At 48.2% G+C, this 27,173-nt stretch overlaps 2 protein-coding genes and 1 pseudogene across 5 annotated transcripts; 1 reads left to right on the plus strand and 2 right to left on the minus strand.

Moving 5' to 3' along the window:
• Positions 1-3,567: 3,567 nt before the first annotated feature.
• LOC117049259 lies at positions 3,568-4,173 on the minus strand (annotated as a pseudogene).
• Positions 4,174-4,746: 573 nt separating this feature from the next.
• TMEM74B (transmembrane protein 74B) lies at positions 4,747-10,078 on the minus strand. Of its 4 annotated transcripts, none has more exons than XM_033151045.1 (2): positions 9,976-10,078; positions 4,747-5,521 (listed from the first exon to the last, which is right to left on the minus strand). In XM_033151045.1, the coding sequence occupies exon 2, from the start codon at positions 5,476-5,478 to the stop codon at positions 4,777-4,779; it is 702 nt and encodes a 233-aa protein (XP_033006936.1). In that variant the 5' UTR covers positions 5,479-5,521; positions 9,976-10,078; the 3' UTR covers positions 4,747-4,776. The 4 variants fall into 4 exon arrangements, with proteins under 4 accessions (XP_033006936.1, XP_033006938.1, XP_033006939.1 ...); XM_033151047.1 differs by having other exon boundaries at positions 4,747-5,518; positions 9,976-10,033; XM_033151048.1 differs by lacking the exon at positions 9,976-10,078 and adding an exon at positions 9,056-9,259 and having other exon boundaries at positions 4,747-5,518.
• A 5,717-nt stretch (positions 10,079-15,795) lies between these two features.
• C6H20orf202 (chromosome 6 C20orf202 homolog) lies at positions 15,796-21,864 on the plus strand. Its single transcript, XM_033151049.1, has 2 exons — positions 15,796-15,980; positions 21,037-21,864. The coding sequence occupies exons 1-2, from the start codon at positions 15,915-15,917 to the stop codon at positions 21,256-21,258; spliced, it is 288 nt and encodes a 95-aa protein (XP_033006940.1). The 5' UTR covers positions 15,796-15,914; the 3' UTR covers positions 21,259-21,864.
• The last annotated feature ends 5,309 nt before the right edge of the window (positions 21,865-27,173 follow it).

The following is a 27,173-nucleotide window of genomic DNA, read 5'->3' on the forward strand; positions in this document are numbered from 1 at the left end:
TTTTTTCAGGGTCTCCTTAAAGAACAACGCAGCAGCAAGACAGCGGCCACGTAATTCCATTAAAGTCTCATGAGAAACAGCCTTTACTTTATAATGCAAATCCGAGCCTGTCTCCCTCGCCAATAAACCGGGGCCTTCTGCAGATTTAATCTCTTTAACGGGGTTGATCGCTCTTAAAGGGCATTTAATCTTATTGAGAGCGAAAGCAATTGATGTTCGCTCAGCGAGTTTGATCTCCGGCAGTGACCTGATGGATGGCGGCCTGGCAGGCATGCCAGGGACATAGCAGGGGGAGGGGTGTCTTTTAATCCAACTTGGATTATTATTCCAAAAGGAACAAGACAGGAGCTGTGATTTCTATCAAGAGCGGCTCATATGACTCTGCTGGCAGTATCAGTACATGTAAATAAGGCCCCTTACTTAGTTCGATCCCCTTTTGGGACAGCTGCATATTCCTGCATTGCAGGGGGTTGGGCTAGATGACCCTCAGGGTCCCTTCCAACTCAACAATTCTATGATTCAGTGTTGTTCTCCAAGATTAGTTTAAAGACATAGGAAACTGCACTATACTGAATCAGAGCACTGGTCTATCTAGCCCAGTATTGTCTACCCTGACTGGCAGCGACTCTCCAGGGTGTCAGTCAGGTTGTCTCTCCCAGCCCTACCTGCAGATGTCGGAGACTGAACCCTTCCTTTTGCATGCCAAGCAGCTGCTGTACCTCTGAGCTGCAGCCCTTCCATGTTCCCTCCCTGCATCTCCCGGCTCGTCTACCAAACACACAGGCAGATATCCACCAGGTCAGTGTGCAAGAGCAAACCTTTTTTGGTGAACACTGTAGGATACGGGTGATATTGGAGGCAAAATATCCAAATGGCAGCCGGCTGGAGAAGGCAGGTTTAGCTGGTTTAGTGCCCAGCTATCAAAACTGGCTGATGGCATGAAACAGTGTTGAATCAATTACCCATTAAGCATGATCCCTACAGCTCTTAGTGTGCAATGCTAGGCATGTGCCGACTCCGAAGTACAGCAGCCCTCCCCAACAATGTCCCTTCCATACAGTTTAGACTACAATTGCCATCAGCCCTGGCTATTATTAGAGCAGGCATAGGCAAACTCCGGCCCTCCAGATGTTTGGGACTACAATTCCCATCATCCCTAGCTAACAGGACCAGTGGTCAGGGATGATGGGAATTGTAGTCCCAAGCGTCTGGAGGGCCAGAGTTTGCCTATGCCTGTATTAGAGCCTTAGCCTTCATTGGGGATGGGCCCATGCTCTATTCAGAAGGTCTTGGGTTCAATTCCCGGCATCTCTTTGGCCAGTGACTGTTTCTCAGCCTAGCCTACCTCACAGGTGTGGGATGTAAACACAGAGCAGTCAAAACACAACATTGCTAGAGTGGACATGAAGGTAACTCAGTCCTCCAGGCATAACTTCCTGTTACCTGGACTAAGTTAACTTCCTGACCAGAAGTAGGTGTGGGACAAGATCCCAAGACCAGTCACCATTTTGCCTCATCTCTTGAAGAAGCAGGATGCTCTCTTGGCTTGCAGCTGAGAGGAGCACAGGTGAAGCCTGTTCCCCTATGGAATCAGCTTCACTACATGTAAATACATTTATCTAAGCCTGTCTGCCTCTTTGAGCCTGTACTGTCAGGAAGTAATGTAAGTAAACTCTTTTATATCTTATAAACAGTACTGTGTTGTGTCTTTACTTTTAAGAGGGAATATACCAGGAATATATATTTCTTATAGAGGCTTTAGCAAGCCTGTGCAAGCGAATCTGCTGTGTGTGTGTTTTAAAAGGGAATGAAACTCTGCTAAGTTTGGAGCTTGCTAACACAAGCTGGGATAGGATATATCTGACAATATATCCTCATCCACATTCCTAATCATTCCCACAACAGGGTTGTTGTGAGGATTTAAAAAAAAAAACTAAAAAAAACACCAATGCAGGAGGAGAAGCATGTACGCCACCTTGGGCTACTCTTTGAGGAAAGGTGCAATATAAATGTGATACTAAATAGATATTATTTCTGAAGGGAAGTGGGTGACCACCCCTGACATAAAGCAATCCACATACTGGTGTAATTTCATGGTGCCATTAGTTTCCAATCCATTAGTGCCACTGCTGGAGGGAATCGTCTTAAGTCATGCAGCCCAAAGAGCAGGAGTCAGACACTAAGTGAGAAAGACCACAGCCTCCTTCTTCTCTGGTCTTTACTTTGATCTGCATCCTGGAATTCTGAATGGAGAGGGCAGGAAAATTAATGCCTTGTGAACAGCACGCAAGCAACCTCCTCAAAGCATCCAGACTCTGCCTGTGCTGGATCTAGAAATACCATTCTGTACTAGTTTTAAATTCTCACTTTTGAAAAAAAATAAAATGAAAAGGTTCAATTAAAAAAAAAATCAAATTTTGAATATTAAAATTCAATTGAGCCAGACACTTTTAAGACCCTAGATAGAGGCGTTGTGAAGAAATTCAGATTAGGAAACCATCAGGAGAAGAAATAACAGTTTCAGCGCTTGGACAAGGAGAATCAAACTAGACTGGTGCAAATTTTTGCAAGCACGCACAAGAGGGAAGAATTTTCCTGAGATTTCTTGTTGTCAATTAAAAAAATAAAATAAAAATCATTTGCATCTCTAGGGCTGGATGTAAGAATGCAGTAGGGAGAGGTGGTATGGTCCTGAGAAGGCAAAACAGACTGTACCACTTGATGCAGCTGGAGAACCACATTCTTGAGTGTGTGTGTAAGAGTTGTGTAGGATTTTTTTTTTTAGACAAGCACAAAACGGAGTTGGCTGGGCTGCAGCCTATCTCCCAGATGTGCTTATTTTCTGTCTGCAATGACTCTTTTTAAAACGAGTGACTATTCCAAAAATGTGAACAACTCCCAGCATGTGTGGTACAGTCCACCCTCCCATCTTTTGCTGCTGTGCTTGTAGGTTCAACCTCTTGCTTAGTGGCCTTTTATTATATTCCCAGTTTTAAAACAAATACCTGCTTCCAGTTATAAGAAATTATAGGAATTTCTGGGGGGCAACGAATGGACCAGATTTGAAGGGCAAGTAATGGCACATCATTCAAAGCAATGCTTTCCCTTAGTTTCTCATGATCTCAGTACTGAGTGATACGAATTTCCTGGGATGTGGCTGCACATTTTATATTTAGCTGAGAGTGGCACTTAAAAAAAAAAAAATATTTGGGGGGGGGCGTTTACCGGCAGCTGTACCTTTTAGAGGTCACCTTTCGTTCGGCCGCATCTGAGCGATATCCATTTTTAAACTTCCTGCTGACACATTTTCATTTGCGTTGCCCACAGGCCGGCCTTCATTAATGTTTCATGCTTTGCATTCGAGACGTAATTGTATCTCCTGACTGCAGCGAGCACCTTCCGCATCCGAGGCAGGCGGCTTGGTGGGCGAACCCATCGACGAGGAAGCAGAATCGCGGAAGGTTTTTTCAAAGTGATGCTCCCTTGCCGCTTTCTTTTTTTCCCCTTCTTTTTTGCAGCCCTTAAAAAGGACCTTTGGCTTGTAAGATGCAACCTTGATGTCCAGAATTAGCCACCAAAGCCGTACAGAGTACGACCCTGGCGCTTCAAAGCGTACACGACATCCATAGCAGTCACGGTCTTCCTCTTGGCATGCTCATTCTCCAGAAAGACCTTCAGCACGCCGCGGGGTCTCCTCGTAGATCTAGCCCGAGATGCGCTTGACTCCGCCACGGCGAGCAACACGGCGGATTGCAGGCTTCGTGATGCCCTGGATGTTGTCACGAAGCACTTTGCAATGCCTCTTGGCACCTCCCTTGCCCAAACCTTTCCCACCTTCCCACGACCAGACATGCAGACCAAGCAACCTTCGTAAAACGACACAAGAAACAAAAAGCCCCCCCCCCTTCCCGCTTTCCACGAACAACTCAGAAACAGTTTGGACACGGTGTTCTTTCCCCAGCGAGGCCGGGGAAATGGGTTTGCTGGTGTGGCAAGGTGGTGTGTTTGTGAGTCAGGCTGTGTGGCTGAGCGTGAAGGTGTTGCTTCGACAGACCGAGCATGTTACAAGTGCGAAGGTTGCAGCAAGGTCTTGGAGCTCCAGAAAACTCATACAAACCATGGAGCAGTTGGGCACGTTCTGAACTTTTGCTGGGAGTGGTGACGTTTGCACATGTCTTCCAGATGGAACTATTGCTAAGATTGTTTGCTGCAGGGAGCGATGGAATGAAGTAACCCAGCTCAAAAGTAAAGGCCTTAAACTGTGCTTGGTAGTATACAAATAATTCCAAAGAGGGCCTCTGAAATGTGGCTTTGGCTCTGTGTCTTCAGCATAGGCGATTCGGTTGTGCAACAGTTTTTTAAAAACAAAAACAAAAACAGACCAGTTGGTGTTTTTTTTTAACCACAGCAGCAGTGCAATACATAGCACACAACAACGTTCAGAGGGGGGTCGCGAGTTTTCTTGGAAATCTTTTCTTGGAAAGAAGTTTCCAAAATATAAAGCAACATTTGGCTTCCCAAAGTCCGTCCTCATCCTTTCGTGTGTAAGTGAAGGTGGCATTTAAACAAGAGGTGACATTTCCTCTACTGTTCCCCATTGAGGTGCAAAGCTATACTTGAATATGAACGTCGAACCTTTCCCCTCCCCCCCAACCCCCAAAGAAATCCTCCTCTGACCTCGGTGCTTTTAACTTGTAGAATAGAATCACAGAGTTGTAGCATTGGAACAGACCCAAAGGGTCATCTAATTCAACTTACATCACCTACGAAGAAACATCAGCAGCTCTGGCTGGTGTTTGTGACTTCAGTCATCTGAATGACCTCGTTCTCGACCAATGTCTGCCCCCCTTCTCCATTCAGCTGCCTCATCCTCAGGTTTATAGACCCGTAAGTCTTCCGGGGAGCCCTGGAAGCCGGGAACGACCTCCTCCGGTAGAGCTCCCCTTTGTAGATGGAGACCATCAGGAGAATGGAGAGAAGCATCCCCCCCAAAGTCAAGAGCCCCAACCCTGCGATGATGCACTTGTCCAGGTGGGAGCCTAGGTGGGCGTAATACATCTCAAGCCTCTCCATCTCCCGGGCGGACACAGAATCCGGGTTGACTCGCGCCTCCCGCGGGATGCTGTAGGCGACGATCACAAGCAAAATCCCGCTGACCAAGAAGACTAAAGCCAAAATGAAGCCGTAGTCCACCGAGTTGCCTGCTGCGTCCGGCAAAGGGCCATCCTCGGACCGTGGGGAGAGGTCTGCCCTAGGGGGCGCTGTGTGCTCCCTGGGGCTGCTTCCTGTGCCTTGACGGCTCCGGAAGGAAGTTTCTGCCTCCTTTTCTTCCTCTTCCTCCTCCCCCTGGTAAGAAGCGTTCTCAATGCCCAAGCCAGTAGCTGTCCGTGGTGCTGAAGGTCCCCCTTCTGGGACTCCACGGCTGGGTCCAGGTACATTCCCCAAGACTGTCAGTTCCAGGGGCTGTGAGGACGCCATTGGGATGCAGTCGCCTTGGTCATCCCTCTCAGCACTTCAGCTGCTGGGGCGGAAGAACAGAGAGGAGGAATCAATGAGAACCATTTGCACCCTTGCATTCATTCACTCAAATCATCCTGACCCACCACACCTCTCAGGGACCTCAGGGGAACTTCCTGACATGAAGCTAATTCCTCCAGGGTTCACTTCCAGCCCTCTACCAATGAATGGGGAGGAGCTTTCCCAGGTTCAGTCTCTGAAGGCAACTCCAGGTAGGACTTGGTGGGAAGGTCTCCTGCCTGAAACCCTGGACAGCCTCTGCAGGTCAGTGTAGACCATACTGAGCTAGATGCATCAATGGTCTAACCTTGTGTAAGGCATCTTCTACATCAGGTGTCAGCAAACTTTTTCAGCAGGGGGCCAGTCCACTGTCCCTCAGACTGGGGGGGGGCAGACTATATTTTTTGGGGGGGAATGAATTCCTATGCCCCACAAATAACCCAGAGATGCATTTTAAATAAAAGCACACACACTATTCATGTAAAAAACACGCTGATTCCCAGACCATCTGTGGGCTGGATTTAGAAGGCCTTAGTTTGCCTACCCATGTTCTATGTTTTCATGCCCTCTTCTTAGGTCCTGACTGAACGCATGGAAGGCAGCATGAGAGGTGCTGGAAGGGACTTTGCACCAAAATTGGTGGGGGGGGGGAGGAGCATAAAAATCCCCCAGGGTTCCTATGCAGCTTTCTATGTTCCTATGCAAAACCAAAAAGGGCCGGTGCATTTTTTCTCGGAGGATGCAGGGGTACACATACTCCTAAACATTTTGTGAATCTTGGTACTTTTGTCCATTTACTGTATTTTTTTTCCAATTTGAACTATAAAATGGTGATTTCATAGAATCCTAGAGTTGGAAGAGACCACAAGGGCCATCCAGTCCAACCCCCTGCCAAGCAGGAAACACCATCAAAGCATTCCTGACAGATGGCTGTCAAGCCTCCGCTTAAAGACCTCCAAAGAAGGAGACTCCACCACACTCCTTGGTAGCAAATTCCACGGCCGAACAGCTCTCACTGTCAGGAAGTTCTTCCTAATGTTTAGGTGGAATCTTCACATTCACCACCTTTCACCTTCAGTGCAGCATGCATATTCTGTGCTTTCTATTCTTAGTTAGCAGAGGGGCAGTAGAGAGCAACTGAGCAAGGTGACCCACCAAGCCCCATTGACCAGGCAGGGGTTGGGAACATGGATCTCCTTGGTCAAAGTCCAACGTTCTATGCACTACATAAAGAAGACAAGAAGAGCTGGCTGCTGGATCCGGCCAATGGCCCATCTAGTCCAGCATCCTGTTCTCACAGTGGCCAAGCAGATGCCCCAAAGGGAAACCGACAAACAGGATTCGTGCACAGCAGTACTCATGCAGTTTCCAGCAACTGGGATTCAGAAGCATTGCGGCCTCCAGCTGTGGAGGTACACCACAGCCATGATGGCTACATCCTTATCCTCTTTCAAAACCATCCAAGTCAGTGGCCATCACTGCTTCCTGTGAGAGGAAGTTCCATAGTTTAGCTGTGCCCTGCTATCTTAAGAAGAAGAAGTGTGCATGCACACGAAAGCTCATACCAAGAACAAACTCAGTTGGTCTCTAAGGTGCTACTGGAAAGAATTTTCTATTTTGTTTCTGCTATCTTAAGTTATCCCCAGGAATATGGGATCATTCCTGGAATTTCTTGCAGAGGAGGTTATTGCAATCGAGTGGTATGCAATTTTTGTTAATTAAATGTGTCTCTTGAGCCTGGTGAGGCAGGTCTTGATCTTGCCCCCACCCTGTGTGACCAAGTTGCTGTTTTCTGACTTTGCTGAAGCCTGCTGGCAGGGCAGAATATCTGCCTGAGGCACCTCCTTGCAGGGAAAGTGCAGCTGAGTAAACACCTCTTGCAAGAGGCAATGTAAAGATCAGCAGAAAAGGAGGTGTGCAGTGCAGCAGTCCATCAATCTTACACACACACTTGGGATTTTTTAAAATTTCTTTTAATCCACACAAGTTCTACACAAAGCACCTTCGTGGTAAGAGTGCCGGACTAGGATCTGGGAGACCAGGGTTCAAATCCTTACTCAGCCAGGAAGCACTCTAGGTGACTTTAGGCCAGTCCCAGTTTCTCAGCCTAACCTACCTCACAGGGTTGTTGTGAGGGTAAAATCGAGGTGAGAAAGAACCGGGCATGCCACCTTGAGCTCCCTGGATATGAATGTAATAAACAGCAGCAGCAACAACAACAAGCAAACCAATCGCCATTGGCAGGGGTTGCCAACTTTGGACACATTTGCAAATTGGGGGTATTGTTGTGGTCACCACACACACACACACCATGGCCAAACACACACCACAACCTGTTTTGTCGGCTATAGCAGAATGCTTTTTTTCTGCTGGCAGGGGGGCACTCTTGGGGTGTCAGACCTAAACCCAGTGGGACTTCTGAATAAGCATGCATAGGACTGGACTGTCAGACCCGTTGACCATCAATGAAGGAGACAAAGCCACAACTTCATTTTGCTGCATCATGTGCATCCTCGGACACTTTGCCCACCTTTGTGGGTTGCCGTGGCTGCTACCCACCATGACCCCCCCCCTATGCACCATGCCATCTATTTCCCTACTATTTCCCTCTCACACGTGCACATTTTCTGTGTCTTTTTAACCCTGCAGGGAATAGTTTGGGATTCCCCTGGTGAGGTTGCAGCAGCAGCAGCAGGTGTGATCCTGATCCGCACCAGGATGTGGGCTGGGCCCCACATTGGAACACTCCGAAAAGGAGAAGCAAGAGAGGAGTTGTAAAATAACAATCAGCGCCGGGCTGCCGGCGCAACTTCCTTCTCACACCCACCCAAGCCTCTCGTAGGATTGATCCATGGCTGCTCAGAACACACCCTTCACTCGGGCACTGAATGAATCACTCTAGGGCAGCCTTCTTCAATCGGGAGCTCTCCAAATGTTGGGGGGAAGACTGCTCTAGGACAACCTGCCTTCCCCTTCCCCACCCTGCACAGTTACCGCAGGGAATAACATCAGAGTGGCCCATCTAGTCCAGCATCCCTTTCCCACGGTGGCCAACCAAGGCGCCTGTGGGAAACCCGCAAGCGGGATTCGAGCACAAGAGCAACTCTCCGACATTCAGAAGCAATTCTGCCTCCAGCCGCGGAGGCAGAGCGCAGCCACCGTGGCTAGTAGTAGATGTTGTCCTTCGTGAATTTGCCTAATATTTGGGCTCACGCATCCCGGTCCCTGGTGCCAGCATTGACGGATGACTTCATAGCTGCTGCTGCTGCTGCTGCTGCTGCCTCCTCCTCCTCCTCCTCCTCCTCCTCCTCCTCCTCTCCTGCACGTCCCCAATCCCTTCCACCCAGATTACAACCTCTTATCATTTAGGAATAATCTTTCCCCACACCCTGCCGCCTTCTCCGACACGCATGCAGCAATCCTCTCCGCCTCCCCACCCCCAGCAATGGAAGCCCCAAGGAATAAGCGGGTGGGCGCGCACTGCTGCCTACCTACCTACCTACCTCCCCCCACCCCACTTCCCGCTGCTCTGTCCTACCTGTCCTTTCCCGGCCCGCCTGCCTGGCTGCCTCGGGGCGCATGCTGCCTCTCTGGGGGCATCCAGCAGGTCCTCCTAGCTCGGGGTCAACGCCGCAAGCGACCATGGATGCTGCCGCTGTCTGCCGTGGGCTCCTCCTCCTGCGATGGTCGTTGCCTCGGCCAGCCTGGAGCGAGGGAGTGGAGTGGAGGCTGGGCGTAGGGGGCGGGGAAGAGAGATGGGCTGCTGGCTCGGTTTAGCAAGGTTTAAACCGGGGTGGAGGTGGGGGGGGGAGAGAGAGAGTGAAAGAGACAATGCAAAAATCCTCCAGCGGCGCACCCTGGCGACGGCTTCGGGCACTGCAACTCGGCTCGCGCAAGGCGTGGCTGGCCGGCGGTCGCTGTCCGTTCAGCACCACGGCGCCGCAGTCGGCACGCCGGTCGCGCTCCTTGCGGGGGGGGGGGCGTGCAGGAAAGGGAACCGACGGTGCGCTTTCTCGCTCTCCGTTTTACCGTCCCCCCCCCTTTCCTCCCCACAAACTGATCTTTCCAGCCCTCTTTCTCTCTGTGCAATGCAACCCTCATCTGTCTCTTTCTCTCTAACCGGAAAATGGAGCCTGCAGCCTGATCCTTCCCTTCCCCCCCCCCCCACCCCGGGATCTGGCTGGCTAGGATCCCTCTACAAATCGCGCACCACCACCACCCGGCACCAGAGCAAGGAAGAAGGGAAACGGGGCCAACCCATGGCCCAAGGCTGCGACGCAATCGCCCGATGGCACCTCCAGATCAGCAATAAGCTGCCGCTCCCCCCCCCCCTTCATCCTGCCCTAGAGGCCTCTGGGGGTGGGGGAGAGCCGGAGGGAGGAGCTGCCTGTTGCGGAGTCTCCAGCCTGTAGCCTCCTGGGAGCCAGAGGGAGGGGCAGGGGGAGAGTCACTTCTTACCTCTCCCACGGCGGCGGTTGCTGCAGGCAAAGGTGGGGTCCTCTCCGCCGCCAGGGACCCTCCCCCACTCATCCCCCCCCCCCAGCCAGCAAAGGAAAGGGTGGGAAGGGCACTCCCCTCCCCGCCGCCGCAGCTTCGTGCCAGCTGGCTCCAGGAAGGCCAGAGGATGGGTAGAGCCCGGCAAGGTGATTGGGAGCAGCCCAGTGAGGGCCCCTCGATGCAGTCCCGGGCTTGCGAGAGAGGAGCCGCGGGGGGAGCGAGGCATGCAAGCAAAAGGCGAGCGAGGGAACGGAACGGGCAGAATTGGGCATCCCGGACTGGGGAGGGGATGCAATGGCTGCTGCCAGGAGGTATATGCAAACTCCCACCTTGATCTCCAGGAGGTTGGAGGGACCCCTGCGTAACCGCCGGCTGGCTGCTGGCTTGTGCGTGTATGCCTGCATTTGTTTATTTGTGGGTTTATATGAGGCACCCTCCAAAATAAGCTTTAACGGTGGTGTGCTTCGATCTGCAGTGCTAGCAGCACTGTTACAAGATGCCACACAATGCTCCTTTTGCATTTGTAAGAGCAGGATCTTTTAGTGTAGCAGCACTTACCCTCTGGAACTCCCTGCCTATTGACCTCAGGCAGGCGCATTCTTTTCGGCACTTGCTAAAAACGGTTTGGTTCAGGCAAGCCTACCCAGGCACGCTCATGGATCTGTTTTTAGTTTATTCTGATTTTGTATGGTTTAAAAGAGTTGGGTTTTGTTTTCGTTTGCTTATAATTGCACTGTGTTGTTCTCTTTGTAAACCGCTTTGAGGGTGTGGGTGGGTGTTTTAAAACGATCAAGTGGTGTATAAATGTTATGAAATAAATAACAATATGAACAAATCATAGGAAAAATACTGTGGCATGTTCTTTCTTTAAGAGAAATGTAGGTGAAGGTATTGTTATCAGTTTGGTGGGTTCAGTTTGGATGGCCATCTGTCACAGATGCTTTAAGCTGAGATTCCTGCATTGCAGCGGGTTGGACTAGAGGACCCTTGGGGGTCTCTCCCAACTCTACCATTCTATGATGCCCTGTGTACTTTCAAAACCTGTGCTCCTCAGATGATGATTGCAGGGTCTGGGTCAGTTCATATGGAGAGAGGCGGCCCATGAGGTACTGTGGTTCTAAGGCATTCATTCACATTATTATTATTATTATTATTATTATTATTATTATTATTATTATTATATTTGTAGACCACAGCAACTCCCCCCTCCCTGACCCTCAACTCTGCCCTGTTGCTGCGCTGAGTACCCAGGTGGGCACAGCTGGGTGAGACCAACTCTGCCATGCTCACTGACCCAGGCCCCAGTGATCCAGACAAGAGCAGTCTCCTCATCCACAAACAGATCTTGGATGGCAGAGGTCTTACTCTGAGCTGACCTGACATTCAGCAACTGCAGCCATAGACCCAAGGGCTGCCTGATAGGACAACCACAGTTCCCCAGGTTGGAGGAAGGGCTGTGCTATGGCACAGTCGCCAACTGCCTGTGCCTGTGCCCCTTACCTGGCCTGCCCCACCTCCCAAAACATAACTCCCCTTACCCAGAACCACTGTGATTGGTGGAGGGGGGGGGAGCTTGCTTTTCCTCCAGCTCCTCTCTTCCCAGGCACATCTCCCCTCCAACAACAACAAAACCCACACAAATTAAAACAAAAACAGTTAAAGCAATTGTAGCAGCAGCCCTGTCTCTGCCTTGCAACTGGCGTTGAACTAGGAGATGCAGGCTGGCTGCAGGTGCAGAGGTCATGAGAGCCCTGCCGCTCTCAGCTGCTGGGGCAGGCATGCCTGATGGCGAGAGGGGTTAGAGCAGGCTTCCTCAACCTCGGCCCTCCAGATGTTTTTGGCCTACAACTCCCACGATCCCTAGCTAGCAGGACCAGTGGTCAGGGATGATGGGAATTGTAGTCTCAAAACATCTGGAGGGCCGAGGTTGAGGAAGCTTGGGTTAGGGGATCAAAGTCTCTCTCTTACCCCCTCTCGCTCCTGTCCGCTGCCTTGCTGCAAACAGCAGTCCCTTGTGCCAGGTATGCCCCCTGTGCTGCTTGGCACTCTCATTCAATTCCATGGGGCTTGTGTGAGAGAAGCTCCTATTATTGTGCCCCACGCATTGGGCATTTTACCCCACATGGAAGTGGGGCAGGATGCAGCTTTGTGGAACAGCTTCTGCCGCATTGAAAGACTCAAACCTCATGGGCTCCCTCCTGTAATTGTTGGTGCAATTAACAAACGCCAGCTCGGCTATCCCCAGATAGCTTTTTGCCTGTTTCATTACAACTTGTTCACATTGTTAACTATTTCACCCCCAGTCCAAACTTAGGAAGCTGTGTAATGCAGAGCCACACCCTTGGTTCATGTGTTCAGCCTGAGCAAGGACTCTGAGCCAATCTAGGGAACAGGCAAATATGTATTGAACAAACAAAGAATACACGGTCAGTAACTGCTGATCGTGTGAATACAAGGAGGGACCTGTTGGATCAGAACATGAGCCCAAGAAACACACCATCCTGTTTCTCACAGCGGCCAGACAGATGACCCCAAGCAGGGTTGGGTTGTCTTCCATAAACACAGTTTTAACAGTGAGTCTGTAAGTGACGGTGGAGGCCAATTCTGGATCCACATGTCCTTCCACAGTGGGGACATAGGTTTCCGGACAGGAGGTGATCATAGTGTGGATTTGCCAAGCGTGTCTTCTTCTTAGCACATTCCTCCCTTTCATCCTTAGTTCAAGCGTCTTCAAAGCCCATGACACCTTTGGTAGAGGCTGTTCTCCAATTGGAGCACTCGCAGGCAAGTGTTTCCCAATTGTTGGTGTTTACTCTACACTTTTTTTTAGATTTGCCTTGAGAGTGTCTTTAAACCTCTTTTGTTGACCACCAGCATTATGCTTTCCATTTTTAAGTTCAGAATAGAGTAGTTGCTTTGGAAGACGATCATCAGGCATCCGCACAACATGACCAGTCCAACAAAGTTGACGTTGAAGAATCGTTGCTTCAACACTGGTGATCTTTGCTTCTTCCAGTACACTGGCATTAGAGAAGAGAGATTATAGTTTAGTGATTCTTTATTGTAATTGATTAGTGTAAACTGTTTAATTATTATTTGCTGATGTTTAATTTTACTGTTTACTATTATACTCTAATGGATTGTTGACAATTGCTTTGTTTATTTGATGTTAGTTGTTTATTTTAAAGTTATTGTGACTTTTGTATTGGATCAGATTGTTATTACGTGGTTTCTTCATCTTGAGAGCCAGTGTGGTGTAGTGGTTAAGAGCAGCAGACTTGTAATCTGGGGAACCGGGTTCGCATCTCCCCTCCTCCACATGCAGCTGCTGGGTGACCTTGGGCTAGTCACACTTCTCTGAAGTCTCTCAGTCCCACTCACCTCACAGAGTGTTTGTTGTGGGGGAACAAAATAAAAGAAAAAAAATTCCTTCCAGTAGCACCTTAGAGACCAACTAAGTTTTTTCTTGGTATGAGCTTTCGTAGGGAAAGGAGAACGTTAGCTGCTTTGAGACTCCTTCGGGTAGTGATAAAGCGGGATATCAAATCCAAACTCTTCTTCTTCTTCTTCTTGTAAGCCTCCTTGTGTGTAGCAATATAGAAAGGTGGTATACAAATTAAAAGTGAAATGGTGAAAACAATGTTGCCCAAACACCCCAAAATAAAGTGAAAATATAGGATTTGGTGTCTCAAAAGATTTTGAAGTTTTGCATCCTGGGAAAGCCTCAGAGAAATTTGTCCCATTGCTCCCCACCCCTAGAAGAGAGCGATTCCCCTCCCAGCCCAAGATGTGCTGTGCCAAGGAAGAAGGGGATTCCTTGCCACTGCTAGTTCCTCCTTTTCCCAGATTCACTCATTCAGAAACATTCTGTCCTTGCTGTTCCTCGTGACAAAGCCAGAGCAGGAGCCTGAAAAAGCTGGAACTGTGTCACATACAAACAAATGAAAAGGCGTCGCATCGTGACTGAGGTTTCCTTGGAAACGCATCTCCAAGGCTGGCGACAGGTCACCGGAGCCTGCAGAGATGTGCATGGCCATTTTCTCCTCAGTGCTGCGAAAATAGAGTTGCAGCAGCTGCCTTGGGAAAGGACAGGCTTAATTCTCCATCTTGCCCCATGTTGGGGAAGGGCACTGGCTCAGTGGAGAGCATCTGAAAGTCCCATGTTGGCAGGCAGAATGTTCCAAGTTCAATCCGCAATGGCATCTCCAGATAGCACTGGGAATGTCCAGGATCTGAAACCCTGAAGAGCAGCTGCCAGTCAGTGTAGACATTACTGAGCTAGATAGACCGGTGGTTTGATTTAGTATAATCAATCAATAGCAGATTCCTATGTCCCCGCTGATTAGCAGAGCCTCTTTAGCACACCCTTTCTGCCCATCACCCGCTATTTAACTGGAGACTCTAGTGGTTATACCATGGGGACTGTATGCTGTCTTTCCAGGGGGCAGCCACACTTTGATCAGTTCCTACAAGGTCTATTACCTACGTTCTTCTGGCTCTGAGCCCAAACCTCTATACAGTCAGTGGATGCCAAAGCGCTCCAGTTAAAGTGTGGAATTCGTTACCACAAAATTTAGCAAAAGCTGCCAACCTGGATAGCATTAAAAGGGGGTTACACAAATTCACAGAGAATAAGGCTATCAAAGGCCACTAGCCACGAGACCTATGTCCCACCTGGAATCCCTAGTGAAAAGGTTGCGGCTCCACTCTGGTCCTGCTTTCAGGTTCCCCACAGGCATCTGTTTGGCGGCCTCTGGGAGAACAGAGTGCTGGCCTAGAATCATAGTTGGAAGGGACCCCCCAAGGTCATCTAGTCCAACCCCCTGCAATGCAGGAAACTCAGTTAAAGCATCCCTGGCAGATGGCCACCCAACCTCTGCTTTAAAACTTCCAGGGAAGGAGAGCCCAACAACCTCCCAAGGAAGACTATTCCACTGTCAAAAAAAGTTATTCCTAATGATTAGTCGGAATCTCCTTTCTTGTTACTTGAAGCCATTGGTTCGATTCCTACCCCCCAGAGCAAGCAAAAAACAGCTTGCTCCATGTGACAGCCCTTAAGATATTGGAAGATGGCTCTCCTATCTCCTCTCAGTCTCCTCTTTTGATGCCTGAAGATACTCAGCTCCTTCAACCGTTCCTCATAAGGCTTGGTTTCCAGACCCTTGAGACCAAGATAGGTACCAAGATGGTCAGATGCGCCATTGGCCTGATCAACAGACAAGCCATTCTCGGCTAACGCTCTCTTGGGACTCATGTGGTTTACAGGCTGCCACTGAATTGGGCATGAAAAGTTTGCTACCGCCACCATGCAAGATCCGTTTGCCCCTGCCAGCCGCCAGAGCCTCGGGTTACCCTGGCAGAGCAGACAAAAATGCCAGTCTCTGGCTTCCACCTCCTCTGATCCAAGAAAGGAACCTTTTTTAAAAATTTGATGACTCCCCCTCCTCTCTGCCTGACTGCCTGCCTAACACACACAGAGACACACATCAGGTGGTGCTTGGCATGGCAGAGAGGAGCTCCCGATGATCAGCCCTGCTCAGTGTGCTGCAGAAAGATGGAAGCGGGGGGGGGGGGCAGAGAGACAGAGAGAGAGAGAGAGAGAGAGAGAGAGAGAGAGAGAGAGAGAGAGAGAGAAACACCCACATTCCCACCCAGGCACACATGTTCCAAGCCCAGTCACCAGTTGCTTCTGTTCTGCTGGCTGCACGGTGCCACTGCAACTGCGTAGAGGCTTACAAAAAAAACACCAAAAAAAGCCTTCAGTTCAGCTGGAAGAGGAGGAGGCAAGCAGAGGGAGAGAGGGAGAGAGACTGGAGTTCCTGGCCTGTGCATTCAGAAGCCCCATGCTGCCCTCTCAGCAGGCAGGGCCTGGCACTGCCTGAAAGCTCCGCGTTTCCAGCATGCAGCTGGAGGAAGAGAGGAAGCTGCGTATCGAGCAGGCGCTGGCGTGGCTGAGGAGAGAACTGGTAAGGCAAAGCCCACCTCCCTTTGCGCAGGTCCTCCCCAGGCAGAGAGGGGTAAGGCTCCTTGGGTGCTCGCAAGAGCAGCCCAGCAGGCAGGAGTTCAGCGGGTGAAGCTTTTCAAAGCTACTGGGACGCAAAAGGCTTCACCCGCAGGATTTGTGCCAGTCACCAAATGTTGAAAAGTGCAGGGGTGGGGTGAGGGAGCTGCCGGGTATCCACATAGCAAAACTTCTATTTCAGCTCTTGAGCTTCTCCAGCTGGCACAGAAGCTTGGAACCCCCCCCCCCTTTTCTACGCTGTTTGCGGAGCCACAGGTACCCTCCTAAGTGATTTATTGCATTTGCATTCCAACCTTTTCGGCGAGATGCTTTGTGCAACGTAAAGATCTCATTTGATCCACACGACAACCCTGCGAGGCAGGTTCGCCCTTGAGATGGCAATGGACCCAAGGCCTCTCAGTAATCTGATTGGGGACTGCAGGCAAGAGAGAGAAAGAGAGACTCCGACTGCTTTGGCACGGAATTTATTTTGGGGCGAAACCTTCTTGTGAAAGGAAGACATGCCAGCCACAATGGCTATGTTCTAACTCTGCTGGGAATCACAGAGTGCTTTTGCTCCAGCTTCTCTAGGAAGGGAGTTCCCAATCCTGGGAGCAGCCACGAAGAAGGCCCTGTCCTCTAGGTCTAGGGCAGTTGGATGAAGGCCAGCTGGCTAATCCTGAATTTTAACTGAGCAGTGACAGTGTTCTTCACACGCCAGCTTATTCATCCCAGGGAGATGTGTTAGAACTTGTTCTTGGCAACACAGGTCCTTTCTTCCATTTTCCAAGATGAGCAGTTGGAGCTCCCCGCCCCCACCCCGAAAGCCTGGCAATCTTCAAAGGGTGGGCACTGCGCTTGTCACTGCTGCAACCAGCTTTCCTGCTTCCTAAAAGTGCCACACTGTCAAATGCTGCCGCCGCCACAAATAGTAGGCAAACAGCACCCAGTTCCCTTGATTTTTAAACAAAATACCATAGTGTGCCACCAACTTGGGTGGCTTTTAAAAGAGCCTTTGAAAACCCATTGAGGATCAAGCTGTGAATGCCTACTGGCCATGATGGCTAGTACCTACCTCTGCTGCCACAAGATGCCTGCCTCTAAATGCCATTTTCTGGAAGCCGCAGGAGGGGAGAGTGACCTTATTTCTGTAGCCCCTTAAAGGTAAAGGGACCCCTGACCATTAGGTCCAGTCATGTCTGACTCTGGGGTTGTGGCGCTCATCTCGGCCGAGGGAGCTGGTGTACAGCTTCCGCATCATGTGGCCAGCATGACTAAGCCGCTTCTGGCAAACCAGAACAGCGCACGGAAACGTCGTTTACCTTCCCGCCGGAGCGGTACCTAATTATCTACTTGCACTGGTGTGCTTTTGAACTGCTAGGTTGGCAGGAGCTGAGACCGAGCAACGGGAGCTGACCCCGTCGCGGGGATTCGAACCGCCAACCTTCTGATCAGCAAGCCCTAGGCTCTGTGGTTTAACCCACAGCGCCACCCACGTAGCCCCTTAGAGGGGTGCAATAGAATGATGGATCTTTTCAGTGGTGGCTCCCTCTCCCCAGAGAGGCATGCCTGGAGCCACCATTATTTTTAGGCAACGGGTGAAGACTTTCTCTTCGCCAGGGGTTTTGGCACTTAATTTGGAAGAAAGAGGTGTGAACCAAAAATGCATGTCTTACAAATGGAAGGAGAAAGAGAGGAGAAATTGGGAAGGGGGAAGAAGAAATAGCCAGGAAAATCACAAATTCTGGAAGCTGGCAATAATAATAATAATGTGATTTACACCATGAGGGCAAATGGACCCAGAGTGCTTGTTTCCCAGGCAGCAGACAGACTGGGTGTCTCTCTCTTGCTCAGCCGAGATGGAGAGGGTAAAGTTTCACTCCTTCCTCCTTAGTATTCATAGCTTTGCACAGCAGACCGAACACCCAGAGACTAACGCTGATCAAGGTGACTCAAAGGTCGAGACGGGATGATGAGCCGGATAGTGGGAGCTGGAGGAGGTGGATATCAGAGCGTTTCTGCTGTAAGCTCATTGGCACAGGGCTGATTTGTTTCTGGAACGGGAAGTGTCAGGGCTTGGGCATGCATCTCAGCAGGGAGGGAAAGTCACTTTGCGCATGCTCAATGACACCCTGCTTTAAGGTTACGTCACATTTCCAGGGCCTTGAAAGTACATTATCAATCTTAACACAGCCCTCAAATTATATTCAGTGTGTGCCCCTTTAGAGACAGCAATATTGTCCACACTTTCTTTGAATAAGGGAGACATTTGTCATTTCAGCTGCTGCCAAAATTGTCATGGGATTTGGGGGGAGGCAATGTTGCAACAAAATATGCCATTCGGGATGGAACCTTTTCTGATTTTCTCTGAAATCTTGTTCGTTTCAACCTATCTTCGCCTTGCTGTTCTGCTCACAATGAGCATCCAAAGTTGCTTACAACAATATCACAATTCGCAAATAATACCCAGGCAGTAGCAAACTAATCTCCCAAGAACCTCCAAAACAAAACAAAAATACTCACTGAGTAACTAGGAAGGAGGGATGAAGCTGGCCTCCCATGGGAGGGAGAGACTCCCAGAGCCCAGACACAATGGCAGACCCTCCAAGTGTCCCTATTTTCAAGGGACGTCCCTGATATAGAGAAGCCATCCCTGTTTCAGATTTGATCCCAGAATGTCATGCTTTTTCCTTAGGACATCCCTATTTTCATTGGAGGAATGTTGGATGGTATGGAGTTATCTGAACCCCAGGCCATCTGAAGGCAACCCTGCATATAGGGAAGTTTTTTTTTTTTAATGTTTTAGGTTTTGTTATGTTTTTCCATATGTTGGAAGCTACCCAGAGTGGCTGGGGCAATGCAGTAAGATGTGTGGGGTATAAATAGTAAAAGTATCATTATGGAACGGGACGTCCCTATTTTCATCAGAGAAACGTTGGAGGGTTTGCAATGGCGAAGAATGTCTGGCAAACGTTCGAACCTTCCTAATCTCCAAAGATGCAGAGTGCAGGCAGGATAATAAGGTACTGGAAAAGATACTTAGCCCTCAAGCTCTTTCCTAACTCCAGTTTATTAGTGATTTAATTTAATTTATATCCCACCTTTCCTCTAAGGAGTTCAGGCAGCATGCAAACATGGTTCACCTCTCCATTTTTATCCATACAACCACGCTTTGAGGAAGGTTAGGCTGAGAGGCAATGGCTCGTCCAAGCTCACCCAGAGAAATTCCTGGCTGGGTGGGGATTTGAACCCTGGTCTTCCAGGTCCTCGTCTGGGACTCTACTACACCACACTGTGAAATACACTCGTGTCAAGTGTGGTTTTCATGCTCTTTATTCAGCTCATAGTTGCAAGGGATGAAAGTTCCTCCAAAAACGTCTGCTTTATATACACTATTTACACAATGGACCCCACGTGATTGGCTAATTCCGGAATACTCCTGTGGGCCAATCAGGTTGCGGGTTCACTTCCACCTGGAGCTGGATTGGGGCAGACTGCTGCATTCTGAATCCTATTGTTCTAGGACCAACCAGACTGCTGCCTTTTGGATCCTATTCAACTCAGTACATAACACACTGCCTCTCCACTTTACCTTAGCACACCCCAGCAGTACTGTTCTAAGGTATATCAGAAAGGAAGTCACCTGTTCTACTGTAAATATGGCCATCAATCCCACGCCTAAATCCTCCAGTGTCATCAGTTACGATGCTTTTAACACTGGCAGGTCAAGAAACTCATTAACCAGAGAGTCAAACTCGTTCCAGTGTGCCATGACAGGTATATACAATCATCTTTGCATGCCTTAGCTCTGGGATGGGGAGCAATGATCACAGGGAATTTCCCCCCAATGCAAAATGGCCACCACAGGGAAAGGTTTCCTCAGAGCTGCAGCACACAAGGAAAGGGTTGAACCCTCCCTTCCACGCCTGCTGTGATGCTGATAAAAACTTACTTCACCCTCTGGTGCTATTTGCATTTTTGAAACCCAGGGCTGTCTTTACCCAGGGATGCAAGGATGCAGGGGGTGTGGAGCACCTGGGCACCGAATTCGGGGGAGGGGGGTGCCAGGCGCCCGCTGCTGAAGCCGCCTAAGCTCTTAACTATCAACCTGTTGTGAAATAATAAATAATTTTGATCAAGCTAGAAAAACAAAATACATTTATACCTAGGTATTACCAAAATGCATACCTACTGTTTCACTAAAGGACTTTCGACTTTGTGCGCTCATTTAGCAAAGACGTGCCGCATCAGCGGCAGCGCTTGTCATTCACAACGGCGCTGGGGCTAAACTAAATCTGGGGGCACTGGGCAGATCCTTGCACCCCAGTGGTGCATATGCTAAAGACTTGCCTGTTAAATGCAAAGATCTTTGCACCCCGGTGGCGCATATGCTAAAGACTCACCTGTTAAATGCAAAGATGCATTTAACACTGCACCAAGTTTGTTCCTGAGACCCAAGAGAACATTAAGCATTCCCACATAAGGCTTCCCAGTAACTCTGTAGTGTGGACCACTGTTACGATCTTCACATTTTAGGTGGGGGACTGAGAATGTAGTTTCGCTTTGACCATGTGTGGCCCAATCCTTTGCCTGTTTACTCAGAAGGAAATCCTGCAATGTTCCACAGGGCTTCCTCCCAAGTACACATGCAAAGAACTGCAGTTACAGGTAGGTAGCCGTGCTGCCATAGTCAAAACAAAATAAAATAAAAAATTCCTTCCAGTAGCACCTTAGAGACCAACTAAGTTTGTTCTTGGTATGAGCTTTCGTGTGCATGCACACTTCTTTAGATGTGTATCTGAAGAAGTGTGCATGCATCTGAAGAAGTGTGCATGCACACGAAAGCTCATACCAAGAACAAACTTAGTTGGTCTCTAAGGTGCTACTGGAAGGAATTTTTTTATTTTATTTTGAAAGAACTGCAGGTTAGATGTGACCGGGATGCCTCCCGCCAAACACTTGTCGAAGCTACCATGCTACAGAGTCACTCAAATAGTTCTCCCTTTCTCGCTTGTTTCTAGTTAGAAATGCAACTCCAGGACCAAGAGCTGCTGGACAAGTTGTTGCAGCTCCACACCACCTTACGGGAGCTGAAAGCAGAGTGTGCAGACTGGGAGAGCTCCGATCCAAACAGGGATGTGTTTGGGGCCAGAGCCCGCTCGAGTTCGGAGGACATGGGAGCCCCAGTCCTGTCAAGAAGGTCCCTCAAACTCGGAGCAAACAGGAGAAACTCCCTGCCATAACAAATCCAGGGTGGATGCAATGGCAGGGGTTCATCGGTCAGTGCAAACAGCTTCTTTGTCAAAAGTTTCCGGACTGTGTTGGTGCATTCAGAGGTGGAGAATATTGTGTTAGTTTTCCTGATCATAATGGTAGAGCTTATGTCCTGTTTTCTGATGTTGCTGCAACACCTGGTGGCATTGTGAAACGGTGGCTTCTTGACCGATATAGTACCAGCATCTCGCGCTAAATTTCATTCACATCAGTGGAATAACAAGGAACTTTGCTACCCTCTCACTCTTTCTGCACTTGCATTCTTCTGTTCCTCTATGAAAACAGCAGGGGGAAACTATGTGCTGGAATACTGCCCTGAATTTCATCACTTTACTCCTGAAATTTACTGGGCTAAGGATGCTGCAAATGGACTCCTTTTCTGGAATGAAATAACATGGAAATGAACACTAAACATGCACACAACATGCTGTTCGTTTTACCAGATGTGGCTTCAGTGTTGTGTGAAAGCTCAAATATAATGCAGAAATTAACTGCAGTTAAGGAAACATCGGGGAAACAGAATAAACTGCAGCTTGTGTGTGTGTGCCAGCTCAACCCTCAAATATGAAAGAGGGTAGAAATCAAAATCTAATTCTGTGACCAGGAACAGGAATATATTATTATTCAAATCAAGTGTTTGCATAATTAAGATATGTGTGCTTGCATTGTGTCATGATTCTGCAGTCATGACTTGGCTTTTCAAATGATTATCTTTGCATTTTTTAGCAGGAGGGTAGGAGGTGGGAGATGATGCCTTTGCAGGCAGATGGAGGAAATCCTTAACTGTTTCATCATCATCCCCACCAGCAATGGCATCAACATTGATAGTTACATAGTGCCAAAAATTACTGGGTCCATACAGTTACATTTAAAATATATATATATAATTCATTGCCTCTGTAAACCAGTATTTTTTTCAATCTTCAAATCCAGACATTACAAGTTCATTAATAAATTACAAGTTCATTAATAAATTAATAATAAATTGCAAGTTCATTAATAAATTAATAATAAATTACAAGTTCATTAATAAATTAATAATAAATTGCAAGTTCATTAATAAATTAATAAATGTCAGTAATGATTTTTCTCTAATTAAACACGTTAACTTTGCCACCTCAGCCAAGTCCAATAGTTTTATCAGCCATCCCTCTAGGCTGTATTTTTGTGCATATAGCAATCTCACCACTGCCATCATAAATTGGATTAATCTCCCATCATCCCTTTCCAGTTCTGCATCCATTAACCCTGAAAGAGTTCTGGCTTCAATTGAATATTAACTTTTAAAATGTGCTGTATCAATGTATTTACGTGTATCCAATATTTTTTAGCCTTTTCACATGTCCGCCAAGCATTATAAAATATGCCTTCGTGTTCTTGGCATTTCCAGCAAACAAAAGGGCTGATTTCTTTGAGAATGGATAGGTTGGATCTTTTTGCAGTCCATGGGACTCTCAAGAGTCTCCTCCAGCACCAGAATTCAAAAGCATCAATTCTTCGGCGATCAGCCTTCTTTATGGTCCAGCGCTCACTTCCGTACATTACTACTGGCAAAACCATAGCTTTAACTATATGGACATTTGTCGGCAGGGTGATGTCTTTGCTTTTTAAGATGCTGTCTAGGTTTGTCATTGCTTTTCTCCCAAGAAGCAGGCGTCTTCTAATTTCATGACTGCTGTCACCATCTGCAGTGATCATGGAACCCAAGAAAGTAAAATCTCTCACTGCCTCCATTTCTTCCCCTTCAATTTGCCAGGAGGTGATGGGACCAGTGGCCATGATCTTAGTTTTTTTTTATGTTGAGCTTCAGACCATATATTACTATTATTACTATTGTTATTATTTTACTATTACTACATTATCAACATCATCATCATTATCTCCAGTACTCTGTTTGAACAGCAATTTTGGATCACAACTAGAATGGTCTTCACTATCATTTGATACTCTTGCTCTCATTTTGCAAAGATTTTTTTTTATTTGCATAATATGGATAGAAATTTTGATACTATGCTATACTACACTGAAATGTTTAGATGATTCTTTGATGGACCTTGAATCTTCCTGCCATACTTGCCATCCTCTCTTGCCACACCAGAGTGGCGCATCACACCCTTTGAGAACCACTCCTCTAGCCACAGCACTACACTACACTGCGCACTCTCTCTCTCTCTCTCCTCTTTGATTCTAATTTTCTGGAGAGCAGCCCAGGCAGAGGCCTGTTTTATAAAACCCTCGACAATAGTTTTATTGCTTGCTGACCGCCCTCTCTTCACAAACAGGCAGCCGCCTCTAGAAGCTTTCCAACCCCTCCTCTGGGAATCTGCTCATGCTGCAGGCTCTGGGAGTAAATAAACAGGCTGGTGTTATTTGGGAAGCTTTCCAAGATGGGGGGGGGGAGGGAGGGAGGAGAGAGAGAGAGGGAACACAAACTGTCCTCAGCAAAGCACATAAAGCACATGCTTCTGAGGGGTTTTACAGGCAACCAGGGTGCTGTTTTCAGCCCTCCTGAGCACACCAGGAATAGCATCTCCCTTGGTGCCAGGCAGCGGTGTCTTCCAGCTGCTCTAAAACCTGAAATTACAGAGGGAGTGGCAAGTCATCATTTAGTTGGGGACTTTAAGATGCCACATACGGTCCCTGAAGACAAGTGGCGCTTTCTGCAGTTATATTTTGCTATATGCCATCGACACAATAATAAGCACATTAGTGATGGATTTCTGTTGATCTGTCCGCACATTATTCTGCTCTGTTGCTTGTTCTATGAGGCTCCCCCCAATGTTACCACATTATTGCCATCTGGAACAGAAACACAGAACTGTAGAGCTGCGAGGGATCCTAAGGCTAATCTAGTCCAACCCCCTGCAATGCACTCTCTCAACACTGCAGCGCAACAAAAGCAAGCCAACAAACTCTGGGTTGTATTTAAAATAGTGCTTTGGGAAAGCAGAACAACTTCGCCTTGCACAGCATGAGTTTCCTCCCATCTCCACATGACCTTTGAATCTGTTTGGGAGCCACTTCTTAACTTCTTTGCTGTAACCAATTCAGAGATACAGCAGAATTACCAGTAACTTCCTCCAGTGGAGACTGATTAGGACAGGCTTCCTCAACTTCGGCCCTCCAGGTGTTTTGAGACTACAATTCCCATCATCCCTGTCCAGTGGTCCTGCTAGCTAGGGATCATGGGAGCTGTAAACCAAAAACAGCTGGAGGGCCGAGGTTAAGCCTGGATTAGGAGAGGCAATACCTGGGTGGTGAATCGTGCATCTCGTGCAGAGATGAAATGAGCACATTAGGCTCATAGGACTTTTTTTTTTTAAGTTATCCCTCGTGGCACATTAGAATTATACTAGTGTATCTAGACGCACAGTGTGGAAATTACTGAGATAATCTTCTGTTCAAGTCCTGGTAATATGGTATAGCTCTTCTATGCTACAACTTTGCTTTCCCCTGAAAATACAGCACCACCTGCTGTCCAGATATGATTAGTTCACGTTTGCAGTGTCCTGGGTAGGGACTGATGATCAAATTTATAGAGTACAGTTCTATAAAGACCATATGGGTGTCACAGTTGAGCCCTGTCTGGAGTGCCAAGTCTAATTAGACCAACCTGCAGCTAACTCATCAGACAATGAAGAGTTAGGAAAATTGCTTAACAGTTAAATACACATGTCACATCCTGAACAAGGTAATTCATTTAGTGTGGCAAAAATAATAATAAACTTTACAAAAATAATACTGTAAAATATTAACGCCCACCTTAAAGTGTCCAAATAAAACAATGCAGTAATGAAATAGGAGATTTCAGTGTAACAACTAATTGCTCTAACAATTCATTGTTATAACGGCAAGAGGTCCGAAAGGTGGCAACATGAGAATGGGCCTTTTCTGTGGTGACCCCCCGTTTGTGGAATGCTCTCCCCAGGCAAGCTTGCCGGGTGCCTGTGTTACTTATCTTTAGGCACCAGGTAAAAACCATTCCTCTTCTCTCAGACCTTTGGTGAATTATTGGGAAATTTTTAATGTCTAATGTTTTGCTGTTTTATGTGCTGTAAGCCGCCCAGAGTGGCTAGGGAAACCCAGCCAGATGGGTGGGGTATAAATAATAAAATTATTATTATCATTATCAATCATTTAAACTTTGTGGGGGGTACCATGGGTGTAGCCAAGAGGGGGGCGGCTGCCCCCCAAATCCTCAATAGGTATTGAAAGACGTAAAAAATACTCAATTAACTCAGGTTCTGCCCATTCCCCAACAAAGGCCTGCCCCCCCGTATAATGTCCTCTTTTGGGGGGGGGGATTTTTACCTGTGATCTCCCCCCAAAAAGTGAAACAACTTTTTGAGTGATCTATGGTGGGGTACAGCTTCTGTCATTACTATGTTATGTATTTTTGTGTTTTTATATTGTAAACCACCCTGTGATCTTCGGATGAAGGGCAGTATAGAAATTTTTAATAGTAATAATAATAATAATAAACTATTCCAAGATCCAGCCATCTTAGGCCACGCCCACATGTGCTTATACCAATGATAATTTGGTTATTTGGTAAGTGCTGATGCAATTCCTCTCCAGGGACCCAGGGCTAAACTCTCCTCCTCCTCCTCTCCTTGAAACACCCCCCAAGGTCTCTCCATCTCTCTTGCACGACCTACCAAGATCCAGCGCACCTTATACGAGCTGCGCGTGCGCAGCTGGGCAAGGGAGGCGATAATAAGAGACGAGCCTATCATGACACGCATGCGCAGCCCTCGGAAGTTCCTTTTTCCCTCGGCCGGGGAAAGACCTTGAGGGGGGCGGGGCCCGCAAGCGGAGAGAGCGCATGCGTGGTGGGCTCCTCAAGATACCCGCGAAGCTCCTCCCCTTTTCACACAAACGCCTCAGAGAAAAGGCGCCGAAATCTCTTATTTTAAAAAAAAATTCTGACCGGTTTCCTGAACAGTTTGACTTTGTTAGCACACTCCCTCATACCTCTTTTACATTCTTTTCCCGACTCCTCATATTCGCCTCACTTAATACCCGCCTTTAAAAAAAAAACCCACCTCAGGTCTGCTTCGACTCGCGGAATCGGCATTCCACCCTCAGCGCCGACACGTGTAGGGAAAAGAAACGCGCGACGGGAGACTCACACGAGACCCACTCTCCCTCGAGGGGAGGAGGGTGTTTCCATTCCGGACTCAACCATGATAGGAATCTAGGACTTGGGGGGAAGTGGCGGGCTTTTTTCCTTCACGAGTTAAGGAAAGGTTGGATGACCTTTAGGGGTCCCTTCCAAATCAGCGACTCAATAATAATGAGGAGAAATAAATGCTAACATTAACCTGCAACATGGGGTCCACGTTTAATCACGACTATTATCATGAGCTCCACAAACCCTCCTCCTTCCACTCCTTTCTACTGAACCCATAATAATAATAATAATAATAATAATAATAATAATAATAATAATTTCCTTCTCCTCAGGGGCCTTAATAAGCAGCTCCTCCTCCTCACCGCCACTCCTGTGGTAATTTAACGCAGCCGTCTTCATTTCCTCTCTTAAGCAGCCTGACTCCGAATCAAGGCTGCCCCCTCCGTGTGCACGCGCGTTGCTGCCCTTTGCTTCCGACCCGGGTCTCTCTCTCTCAGTTCGTGTTTGAATTCACTGGGAAGGTTGATTGGACCCGACCCCCCGCCCCGCCCCGCCCCACGGCTTGGAGGTTTTTAAGCAGAAGTTGGATGGCCAGCTGTCGGGGATTCTTCCTCTGTGATTCCCGCATCGCAACGGAGGGTTGGTCTGGATGACCCTCGGGGGTCCCTCGCCGCTTCTGCGATTTCTGGGGGACGATCATACAGCCGGGGGGAGGTCCTCTGGCGCGTGGTGTCCATTCATGGGAAAGGA

This window comes from Lacerta agilis, chromosome 6 (assembly GCF_009819535.1).
Source record: "Lacerta agilis isolate rLacAgi1 chromosome 6, rLacAgi1.pri, whole genome shotgun sequence".
NCBI lineage: Eukaryota > Metazoa > Chordata > Lepidosauria > Squamata > Lacertidae > Lacerta > Lacerta agilis.

What these genes read in the sequence shown, in the direction of transcription:
- C6H20orf202 (XM_033151049.1), top strand. Translation starts at nt 15,915, where the DNA reads ATGCAGCTGGAGGAAGAGAGGAAGCTGCGTATCGAGCAGGCGCTGGCG. An exon ending in CGTGGCTGAGGAGAGAACTG is followed by an intron (nt 15,981 to 21,036) that starts GTAAGGCAAAGC and finishes GCTTGTTTCTAG; the next exon opens with TTAGAAATGCAACTCCAGGA.
- TMEM74B (XM_033151045.1), bottom strand. Translation starts at nt 5,478, where the DNA reads ATGGCGTCCTCACAGCCCCTGGAACTGACAGTCTTGGGGAATGTACCT.